Consider the following 12126-nt stretch of genomic DNA (forward strand, 5'->3'; position numbering starts at 1 on the left):
TTCATACTCATCATTTCCCTGATCCACAGCACCCTTGTGAAGTAGAGATAGAGACCTGCCCAAGGTAAAGTGGTAAAGTGGCCGCCAGCAGGATTAGGGATGGACCTCTAAAGACTTAATTGACAGGAATCTACATTTAATATAACAAGCAAAATGAACAAAATCCACAGGAAGCAAAATTTACAGGACATCCAATAAACTACAAACTAAAAGTACTCAACCTAAAGTAACCTGCTTTGTTTAGCAGATTGGCTACTTAGAAAAATATGAAAGTGTTTTGAAACATATAACCAAACTGGTTCTCAAATTGTTTACAAAAGAAGATACCCTAACAGTCAGGAAATCTGATAAGTAAATGTGTAAACTCATCCAAGTAAATAGATTTTCTTTCTCTCCATATTCTTATTATGTTACTTAAATAAGCAAATAGAGTTTCAAGAGTCTAGCTTATTTGAAATGAAGAAAGCTTTATATTTTTTATTCTTGGATCAAAATAATCGCCCTCTCATTCTTTACTACTTCCATAAAGAGAAAACACACACCTTGATCTTGGAGTCATTTTCGTTGGTGTTGGCACACCTTCTGAAATTTTATATGGACTCTTCAGGGGTGAAATATAGATGTTCCCTCCAGGAATCCGTAAGGGCGAACTAGGAAACTTGTAAGGACTTCGAGGAATGTGAGGTATTGGTGACAAGGTAGGGGGCTAGAGCAAAAACAGAAAAGTAGACCATTTATTTAATGTTTTGGTGGACCCATTACATTAGATTTTTCCAGTCAAAGGATACTTTCGACCTACCCTGGTGGAAGCATACTGCAAAATATTTGTTTTCAGTCTCTGCATGAAGACCGAGTTATAGAATACTATAATAGAATCATACTCCTCTTCTTTGATCAAAACACGTTTGAATGTCTGAGAAAGAATAGTAGAAAAAAAAAAAGTAAAATTTACTTGTTAAATGAATTTTAAAATTTCTACCTTTAGATTTTCTTTTCTAATAGTTTATAATACTTTTTGACTGATAAGAAGCACATATTATAAAAGAAAAAAATAATCTAAAATTACTTCTTAGGCTTGGATTATAGCTGCTCTCCGAGAAGTGAAATGTCACAGAATGATTGAGAGAAATAGCCAGGCAGCAGCAGATGGAATAGCTGGCCATCTAAGAAGACAGGAGTAGACAGGCTAGTAGAATGGAAAGCATGATCAAAGGGAATCAAAGGGCCAGAGCTGAACGAAAGCCAATAACATTATGTATCAATATTTGGACTACATTCTCTGGCCTGTACCTCCTGGTATTCCCCCCAATCTATAAGGGTTTAAGTATGCATTACTCAATTGCAAGAAGTAGACATTTAGTAAAGGCACTATATTTTAGTGATAGATTTCACTCAAATTTTAGGTAAAAACACAGAGGTTATATCAGATGCCTCTGATATATACAATTAAAATGATTGAATTTAGAAAATAACTTCAAACATACAAACAAAAATGACTTGGTTTGTATTACTTTTGAAAACTCCAATAATAAATGGGAAAAATATCCCACAACTCACTTTCCACAAAACAATATGAAATATGTCATACCAAGTATATTTTACTACTACTATTTCTCTAAAGGGAAGGTAAACCAGAAACACAAAATGTGTTTATACTGAACATTTTTATTATTTATTTGCAAGGCTGCATTTATATTGGCTTTTCCTATAAACTAATACAAATAACTTCAAAGAATATCTAATGTTCTATGACTCATGTCAAGTTTATTACAAATACCTGCCTATTACAGGGATAAAGTATTATTAACTTTATTAAAAAATATGGATATGGATAATTTCATTATTTGCCTTATCTTTCCAATTCTATTTAAGTTACAAATAAATAATATAACAATTTTCATTTGTGAATTTACAAAATAAGGTCAGAATATATGATCTCATTAATGAATAAAATTACCTATGTTATGGATACAGATTTATCAAAAAAACTTACTATGGAAAATTACCTACCTCCTGAACAGCATGAGGAAGATCCTTGTATGCTGTTACGATGATTTTGAATTTAAGGTCTATATTCTTCACTTTGCATATGCCATACATGGAACACATCATAATCTAGTAAATAAATATGATGTAAAAGTAGTCAGAATTTTATTACATGGTTTTATTCTTTAAAAATACCATTTTCTTTCTTTTAGCCTCAAAAAAGAAAAGTTTAATTTCCTACAGAGTTATTTCTTTCCACACTGAGCTCAGTTTGAAATTCTACATGAAATGTTTAACCCAAAGTGTGTTTAAAGAACAAAATGCAAATCACCAAGGCTCAATTATTCAGGACTGATCACCTGGCTTGTAAATTACCCTAACTTTGGCTCTTGTCCCTTAAATGTTTCCCAGAAAAGCTGAAACTAGAATCAATTAATTTTGTATAACTAGCACTTTAAAAAGCCAGATGTGAAAACGTTTCAAACTATCAGATAAAATAATATTGAACACACTTGGTGGTGGTGGTGAGGAGGCCATGGTGACTGGAAGGGCATGTAAGAGAGTCTTATGTGTTGCTGACAATGTTTTGTTTCCAGATCTGGATGCTGGTTATATAACTAAGTTCAGTTGATGAATTTTTGTTAGAATGTATCCTTTTGATACACAGGTTTTTACATATGTGTATTACATTTCAATAAAAGATATTTTAAATGCAAAACTAAGTTCTGAAAATGATTCCCTGTGACTTTAAAACATCAGACATTATTTGTATGAACTTTACAGCCTAATTTAAGTACTCATTACTTCTGCAACATTCTTGCTCTTACCTACTATTGCCAAGAGTGCCAAATAATCATCTTTTGCTTGGCATCCTACAGCCAAGTGTAGACAGTGTAGTACTGGCATAAGAATACCTTATGTAGATCAATGAAACAGAATTGAGAGTCCAGAAATAAATATTTACATATTTACAGTCAACTGATTTTTTGACAACTGTCAATGAGGAGAGAAAAAGTCTTTTCAAAAAATGGTGCTGGAACAACTAGTTATCCACATACAAAAGAATGAAGCTGGACTCCTACCTCAACTATATTAAAAAATTAGCTCAAAATGGAGCAAAACCTAAATGTAAGAACTAAAACTATAAACCTTTTGGAGGAAAACAGGGATAAATCTTAACAACTTCAGATTTCGCACTGGTTTCTTAGATATGACACTAAAGCATCAATAACAAGAAAACAACTACATAAATTAGACATCATCAAAATAAAAAACTTGTGTTTCAAAGGACACTACCAAGAAAGTGAAACAACTCACAGAAAGGAAGAAAATATTTTCAAATTATGTATGTGATAAGGGACTTGTATATAGACTACATAAAGACCCCTTACAGTTCAATAATAACAAGACAAATAACCCTATTAAATAATGGGCAGTCTGGGTGTGGTGGCTCATGCCTGTAATCCCAGCACTTTGGGAGGCCCAGGTGGGTGACTCACTTGAGCTCAGGAGTTCGAGACCAGCCTGAGCAACACGGCAAAACCCTATCTCTACAAAAAATACAAAAATTTGCTGGGCGTGGTGGTGTGTGCCTATGGTCCCAGCTACTCGGGAGGCAGAAGTGGGAGGAACACTTAAGCCCAGGGATTCGAGGCCGTAGTGAGCTATGATCATGTCACTGCATTCCAACCTGGAATAAGACCATGTCTCAAAACAAAATGGGCTGGGCATGGTGGCTCACGCCCGTAATCCCAGCCCTTTGGAAGTCCGAGGCGAGTGGATCACAAGGTCAGGAGTTCGAGACCAGCCTGACCAACATAATGAAACCCTATCTCTACTAAAAATACAGAAATTAGCCAGCGTCGTGGCACACACCTGTAATCCCAGCTACTCAGAAGGCTGAGGCAGGAGAATCGCTTGAATCCGGGAGGCAGAGGTTGCTGTAAGCTGAGATCATGCCACTGCACCCTAGCCTGGGCGACAGAGCAAGACTCCGTGTCAAAAATAAAAAATAAAAATAAAAATAAAAATGGGCAAAGGGTCTGAATAGACATTTCTCTAAAGAAGATATACACATGGCCAGTAAACACATGAAAAGGTGCTCACCATCACTAGCCATCAGAGAAATGCAAATCAAAAGCACACTGAGATGCCACTTTATACCCACTAGGATGGCTATGATTTAAAAAAAAGATTAAAAAAGTTGGTGAGGATATAGAGAAATTGGAACCTCATACATTATTGGTAGGCATGTAAAATGGTATAGCCACTTTGGAAAATGATCTGGGCATTCCTCAAAAAGTTAACATGGAATCATCATATGACCTAGCAACTCTACTCCTAGGTATGTACCCAGGAGAAATGAAAACATGTACATAAATGTTCACAGTAACATTATTCATAATGGCCAAAAAGTGGAAACAGCCCAAATGTTTATCACTTCATGAATGATAAGCATAATGTGGTATATACTCATACAATGGAATATTATCTGGCAATGAAAAGGAATGAAGTACTGATACAAGCTACAATACAGATGAACCTTGAAAACATGCTAAATGAAAGAAGACAAACACAAAAGACCACATATTATATAATTCCATGTGTATGAAATGTCTAGAAGAGGAAAGTCCATAGAAAACAGATTAATATTGTCTTGGGCTTAGGGGGTAGGGGAATAGAGGGTGACTGCTTGAGGGTATGGAGTTTCTTTCTGGTGTGATACAAATTCTAAAATTGATTGTGGTGATGTTTGTACAACTCTGTGAATACACTAAAAACCACCGAATTGTACATTTTAAATGGGTGGTTTTTATGGTGTGTGAATTATGTCACTAAAGCTATTAACTATATATATGTATATATATTTTTTTTTAATTAGAAAAAAAATTTTTTTGAGACAGGGTCTTGCTCTGTTACCCAGGCCGGAGTACAGTGGTGTGATCTCAGCTCACTTGCAATCTCCACCTCCTGGGCTCAAGAAATACTCCCAGTTCAGCCTCCCAAGCAGCTAGGACCACAGGTGCAAGTCACCACACCTGGCTAATTTTTAAATTTTTTGTAGAGATGAGGTTTTGCCAGGTTGCCCAGGCTGGTCTCAAACTCCCGAGCTCAAGCGATCTGCCCACCTCAGCCTCCCAAAGTCCTAGGATTACAGATGTGAGCCACCGCACCCAGCCAAAAGTATATTGTTCTTATTAACCTATTTTATAGAGAAAAAGGAGGATATGAAAGATAATTCTCTCACTGTAAACTAATTGATTTCATTCATTCATTCAATAGGTATTGTTTTAAATCAACTGATTCTTAAGTCTCATGCTTTTTTCACACTAAAATGATATCCAGCTCACTACTACACAGAAAAAGCCTATAAGAAGATTCTTCACCTATTTTTTTTACAGGTAAGATCTTTTGTCTCATTAAATAAGTAGTTACTAAAATATACTCTTGAGTGTTAAAGCTTTAATTTGTAAGAATTACAACAAAAATGTAAATGGTAGCCAAAAAATGAACATATATTAAGTCTAATAAATTGATCTAGTTTCTCATTTGAATCTAATATTTTCTTTAGAAATCACTTAACAAGGCTGGGTGCGGTGGCTCAAGCCTGTAATCCCAACACTGTGGGAGGCCGTAGGCAGATGGATCACCTGAGGTCAGAAGTTCGAGACCAGCCTGGCCAACATGGTGAAAACCTGTCTCTACTAAAATACAAAAATTAACCAGGCGTGGTGGTACACGCCTGTAATCCTAGCTACTTGGGAGGCTGAGGCAGGAGAATCACTTGAACCTGGGAGGCAGAGGTTGCAGTGAGCCGAGATTGCACCACTGCACTCCAGCCTGGGCAACAGAGTGAGACTCCATCTCAAAAAAAAAAGAAAAAAGAAAGAAATTAGTTAACAAGTAAGTAGGGAGGAGAGAAGGTGAAGTGCTTGATTTTCTTACTTGGTCCAAATGCCTGTCTCTCATGAGTTCATACTCATTCTGCAGCGTATGCTGGAAAAGGGTCCAGATGATGTGTTCTAGTTCTGGGTGCTCAGATAGAAGGCGTTCACATAGTGTATTTAGCCGGAGATAGGCTAGCCGATACACTGTGGGGATAAGAAGAATTAGTCATTTTTACTGTTCATTTTGAATTACAAGTAGATTTTTTTCAAATCATGAAATTGCTCTGATTATAATGCTGTTAAGCAGCATTTTAACAGAAACCTCATTTCTGCCACTTTTCCCCCCCCCCAGAGAAACATGTTTACTGGTTTATTATGAAGGATATTACAAGGGATACAAATGAAGAGATGCAGAAGGCAAGGCATGTGAGAAGGGGCATGGAATTTCCTTGCCCTCCCCAGGCATGCTTTTCTCCAGGAACCTCCAGCTGGGCAGATACCCAGAAGCTCCCAGAACCAGGTCCTTTTGAGTTTTTATGGAGGCTTCACTATGTAGGCATGAGTTTTTTTAAAAAAATAGGTGTTTGGGGGAACAGGTGGTGTTTGGTTACATGAATAAGTTCTTTAGTGGTGATGTTTTAAGATTTTTCTACTACTATTTTCCTTAAAAATAATTGATTCCTTGTGTTAGCACAGTTCTAGGTACATATAAGGCAGAATGATACATGCTGAATTAACTATTATGGCATGAAATTGGGGCAGAGGTGGGAAGTAGTGGAGGAAAGGTCATAAGACACTGTAAAATTAGGCCAACCCAGTAGGGTTTGTTTCAGTTCCATTAATAATCACTCACCATTGGTCATTCCCACTATCAATATTAAAGAGGAACAATCTTTTTTTAAATTATATAATTGCCAGTGTCTATGAATTTTTCCAGTCCTAAAAAAATTAAACCACACATTTCTCTATAAAATACCAATGGAGCATACTGTGTTGAAAAATGGTAAACTTGTAGATTACCTAAGTGTAAAATGACTGCAATATGTAATTTATTTAGTCTATAAAAACTACTGAAAATGCAAATTTGGTAAAAAGGAATCCATAAAATTGAATTTTCCTTCACCTACTTTAAAAGACCCTTTACATGTCTCTTTCAATGACTTGCAAAAGCTAATTTTAAATTTTTAAAGCTAACAATTTATCTCAGTGGTCTTAAACTTTAGCATACATCAGACTTAGCTGGAGGATTGTTAAGGTTTTGGGGGCCCTATCTTAAGAGTTTCTGATTGAGCGGGTCTAGGTTGGAGCCCCAGAATTCTCATTTCTACAATTTCCAGGTGATGTGGATTCTGCTGGTTGGGAATGACACTTTGAAATCCACTGCTCTAACCTAAGGATAATATCTGACAATATGCCTGTAAAGCTCAGCATAATTCTTACTTGAATAAAATCAGGAAAAAGATTATCATGGAGGAACATGACCTTTTACTGTCTTTCAAAGAGCTCCAAGTGGGTGTACACTAGGAAGTATATGCGCGTGCACAGACACTCAAATCAACCTCCGCACCCCACAATATATATACACACTCAGAGAATGCTACATGACCTGGTTACTGGCCTTCTTAAAGGTCCTGAAAATATCCACTAAATGTGTCTGCAGTAGGCAACAACACACTACTTTTGTATGTACATCACACCGGCTGCAGCAGGGAGGCATGGATGGGGCGGCATGCTCCAGGAAGCCCGGGGGAGCCGGGGACAAGTAGGAACCCCGCCCCTTCCGAGTAGGGACAGGAGCTCCCCAGTGCTTCTGCAGCTGCCCAAGCCACCGCTGCGGACTCAGGCATCCCTGTGCTCTCAGGGCTGGGGAGCAGGTGGGATCCCACCCTCCCCAGCGCAGCTGCAGCCACCCAAACCGTGGCTGTGGACCCAGGCATCTCTGTACTCTTGGGGGCCCGGGAAGGCACCCCCCTCACCGCCACCGCCCTCACAGGCTCAGAAGTGCCTGCTCCCACTGCCTGGTTTCTCCCTGCTGCCAGCGCCCACTCCAATCTCGGAGCAAAGTCAGGGCTGAGCCTGGGTGCTGTCACAGCCCAGCCAGGTGTGCGCACGCTCAAGGCAGCGCTGACACACCAGCCCCCTGCCGCCTCAGCCCTCTCCAGACTTTGGGCGCTGACAAGCATGGGGGAAGCCAAAGCGGGGGCTGAGGGCAGCTTGGCACTGGCTGCAGGTGCCCCTTGGCGCATGGATGGCAGCAGGAGGCAGATGGGCCTCCTGTTGAGGCCCCACCTTCAGGCCAGGGAGTGCCTGAAGGCTAGGAGTGGGCGCTGCCAGTCCCACAGACCGGAGTGAGGACTTGTGGTACCTTTTCTGGGCCCACTAGTGGCTGCCCATGGACCAATTGATACGTACTTTCTCCCCACTGAGGCCCATAGAAGCCCGAGGCTCAGCCAGAGCAGAGCAGAGGATGAGACGATGGGACAACTAGCTGCAGAGAGGAGCTACCCTCTCTACTGATAGCTGAACACTTGTCAGGACCAGCAGCTGCAGAGAGGAGCTACCCTTTCTGCTGAGAACTGAACACTTGTTGGGACGACCTGCCTGCAGAGAGGAGCTACCTTCTCTGCTAGGAGCTGAACACTCATCGGGACATTGTGGTTACAGAGAGGAGCTGCCCACTGTGGGTCTTCTTTAAGCTGTTCTATTGCTCAATAAATCTCCCCTTCATCTTGCTCACCCTCCACTTGTCTGTGTACCTCATTCTTCCTGGTTGCAGGACAAGAACTCAGGACCCACCAAATGATGAGGCAAAAAGGACAGTACCACAAACAGGGCTGAAACGTGCCCCTTGCTCACCATGTTGCGGATAAAGAGAAGAGCTGTGGCCCTTCGCGCAGCCCAGAATTGGAAGCTCCCTGAGCCAGGGCTGTGACTCCCTCTTTGGGGCCCTGTGGTTTCTGGCATCTCCAAGCTTCTGGGGGCCACTTTATTGTTCCCTGATGCCAGCTGTGGAAACTACTTGTGGTGTGTCTGGTCCAGCTGCAGCCTCACAGAGAGCCAGCACCTGCCTGCCCCACTGCAGGAGCCGGTATTTCTGACTGTGTGCAATGGCCAGACCTCATGCTTGCTCACACACCCCTCTCTGTTCCACGTCTGACTTGCTCCTGGCTGGCATGGGACCCAAGCCGGTAGTGTGAGCCAAGTGCAGCCTGTCAGGCCAAGGGGGTGAAATGAGCCCAGTGGGCCTGAGCAAAACTCGGTCAAAGGCGCCACGGGCCACAGAGGTTTCCAGCCAGAAAAACGACTCTGTGAATAGTCAGGAAAGATCTCACAACATTATCATTTCCATTTTATAAATGAGGAAACTGAGCCACAGAGATATTAAGTGACTTGCCCAGTAATGTACCTAGAAAATAGAAGAAACATGATTTGAACCCAGTCAGCCTAGTTTCAGAGTCCATGCTCTTGAAAAGAATCATCTACTAACCTTTTTTATAAAACAGTGAAAGAGAGGTAGATTTCAATGGCTTCTGGGTCTGGAAGGCTGAGGTTGCTTGTGTCTCTGCATTTGCAGTAGAATTTACACGTGTAGTTGAACCTTTTTTCTTTGGAGATCTTACAGGAGAAAGATACCTAGATATATTTAAAGGAAAAGTCTTCATTTGAAGTTGGCTAAGAATCACAGACTATACACACACTTTAAGGTTGTATACCCAGATACATCTTGTCTATTTAATTGGTATTGTATATCAAATTCACTGAGCAGACTACTTAAATGTAAGCTGGGAAAGATATATTAATAGGAAAACTGCTTGTCATCATCATATCTAACTCTATTTTAATAAATGGCTTTTCCTGGGGATTGCTGCCTTATTAGAAAAAATAGCTATATATGTATAATGTACAATTTTAATAATTATAGTGGGATTGAGACCATAAGATGATTCCAGCTAAAAAAAAAAAAAGTATTGATATTAGTGTTACCTTGTTTTTGTGATTCTCCCCAAAATTTTTTTAGTTGTAACTAAATACGGTGATAACTTAGATATGGTTCATATCTAAGATTTCAGTTACACACACAGATTTACACACACCTAAATCACACAGTACAGAATTCTATGAATTAATACTTCAAATAACATTATTCAGACAGATTTACACCTGTATACTAAATATGTCAGGCATAACTCAAGGCAAGGATATTAGCAAATATTATCATTCTGTGCTGCCCCCTATTTAACAGAATAATCTAGATCTACTTTCTGATTTTCTTTTGGTAGTTGGCAAACAAACTTATTTTTAAAGACATAAATTTTAAGAACAAAGGAACAGGAAGTAGAATTTGTACCTTACTATGGATGTTTCTACAACATGTAGTATATTAACTAGTACACTAAGAAAAGCAACTCATTATCACAATGATTTTAGAAGGACCAGTGTCTGGTCTATTTTCCACTTTGGATTTTCATTCAGTTTACTGACAGTATCGTAAACTGGCTTAACTTGGGCAAAGTTAGTCTCTGAAGTTCTAGGTGTAAATATCCAATTACCTACCAGATGTAACTACTTGAATCTCAGACTTAATAAGAACAAAGCAGAGCTCTAGATTTATTTTCCCATCTCAAAGAATAGCTCCACATTACATCTAGTGTCTTAAGTCAAAAATCTAGGAGTTATTTTTAATTTCTCCATTTTACAAATTCCTGAAATCCAATGTAAAACCAATGTAAAACCTATTAATTTATCTCTAAATATACCCCAGATCTCTCCATTTCTATTTCTAACACCATACCTTAGACCAAGTCACTTACATCCCTCATCTGAACTACAGAAATAGTCTCCAAACTGGTCTCCTTGCTTTCTGCCTTGCCCTGTCCCTTTCTTTCCTCCAAACCCACCTGTACTTCAGATAGCAGCCAGAGAGTGGACCTTTAAAAATACAAATTATAGCAAGTTGCATTTCTGCTTAAATGGCTTCCCACTGCCCTTATAGAATCCAAACTCCTTACTATGGCCTGTGGGGACCTACAAGATCTACCCCAGCTTGGCTCTTCAGTCTCATCTTGCACCATTCTCCTCTTCAAATACCCCAGCCACACTAGGATTTCTTTCTTTCTGTTCCTAAATCCAACTAAGTTTGATCTGCCCTACAGCCACAGCACTTGCTGCCTGGAATGCACATCATAAAGATTTTTGTCTGGCCAGCATCAGATTGCCCTTCAGGTGTCAGGTCAAAATATCACTTTTTCAGAGAAAGGAAAGTGCCACTAAACATTCTATCACCCTCTCCATTTCTCTCTTTCACAACACTCTGTTTATCTCTTTTATAGCACTTACTATACTCTAAAATCATCTTATATCTTGGTTTACTTGTTCACTGCCTGTGTTTCTCCTCCAGAATGTAAGCTCTATGAGGGGAAGGACCCAGGCCATCTTACTTCTGTATTCCCAGTGCCTACACCACTTCCTGGCAGTTAACAGATGACTGCTTCTTGAATTTAAAAAAAAAAAAAAAAAAAAAAGGCTTAACTTCTTTATATAAAGCATTACTTAGGAAACAAATGTATGCATGAAGGCAGGGTCTCCATATGCCAGAAACACTTTGGGTACAAGTTAGCATGAAAATGACATCTCTGGAAAATGGCCCCTGCACTAATACAGAATACTGTAATGTCAGTTCCTACACACAATTAAACAGAAACAAAATATTAGGCACATTTCTGTGAAAGGCAATGTAGCTACAGTGATTAAGAGCCTGGGCTTTGGGATTAGATAGCTTGGGTTTGAATTCTGTTGACCTTAGGCAAGTTATCTTATTTCTCTAATTCCTATTTTACATTTTAGATAACAGGCTGACAGCAGTATCTACTACCTTACGGATTGTTATGAAGATTAAATTAAAAAATAAATCTTAAGTACTTAGGACACTGCCCAGCACACAGTTAGTGATTGCTTTTGTGAAAGGAAAATAAACACTTGGGACCCCAATTCACTATGCCAAAAGGAAAAAATTAAGCTGAAAGCTGAGTCACGCAAGAGACTGCCTTTCCTTTTGTTCCCACACAAATAAATACAGATAAAAGGTTAAATACCTCTACAGATAGCGACTCTAAGTTCACCTTATCTTATGTAAAATGTCAATTCACTCAGCATGAGATGGATAGATAATTGACTATTTCTCTACCAGCTTTTTTTCTCTTGCAACATGTGGATTACCATACCCTTTTTTCTTTCTCCTCCAGACTGACTTTCC

General features: G+C 39.3%; 2 protein-coding genes across 5 annotated transcripts in view; one reads left to right on the forward strand and one right to left on the reverse strand.

The window, feature by feature from the left end:
- Positions 1–8605, forward strand: part of LOC105490700 (RCC1 and BTB domain containing protein 2) — a 71640-nt gene extending 63035 nt beyond the window's left edge. The window contains exon 16 of the transcript XR_011614795.1: positions 5269–8605. The gene's annotated coding sequence lies outside the window, so the exon portion shown is untranslated. The remainder of the gene's footprint in view (positions 1–5268) is intronic.
- The window catches only part of LOC105490695 (RB transcriptional corepressor 1), a 175477-nt gene that overhangs the window by 10214 nt on the left and 153137 nt on the right, over positions 1–12126 (reverse strand). For all 4 annotated transcript variants that reach the window (XM_071081330.1, XM_071081326.1, XM_071081328.1 and 1 more), the window contains 5 exons: positions 9361–9506; positions 5932–6077; positions 2011–2115; positions 800–913; positions 543–706 (listed from right to left, as the gene is read on the reverse strand). In XM_071081330.1, the coding sequence (XP_070937431.1) occupies positions 543–706; positions 800–913; positions 2011–2115; positions 5932–6077; positions 9361–9506 (675 nt within the window). The remainder of the gene's footprint in view (positions 1–542; positions 707–799; positions 914–2010; positions 2116–5931; positions 6078–9360; positions 9507–12126) is intronic.

This window comes from Macaca nemestrina, chromosome 16 (assembly GCF_043159975.1).
Source record: "Macaca nemestrina isolate mMacNem1 chromosome 16, mMacNem.hap1, whole genome shotgun sequence".
NCBI classification, from domain to species: Eukaryota; Metazoa; Chordata; class Mammalia; order Primates; family Cercopithecidae; genus Macaca; species Macaca nemestrina.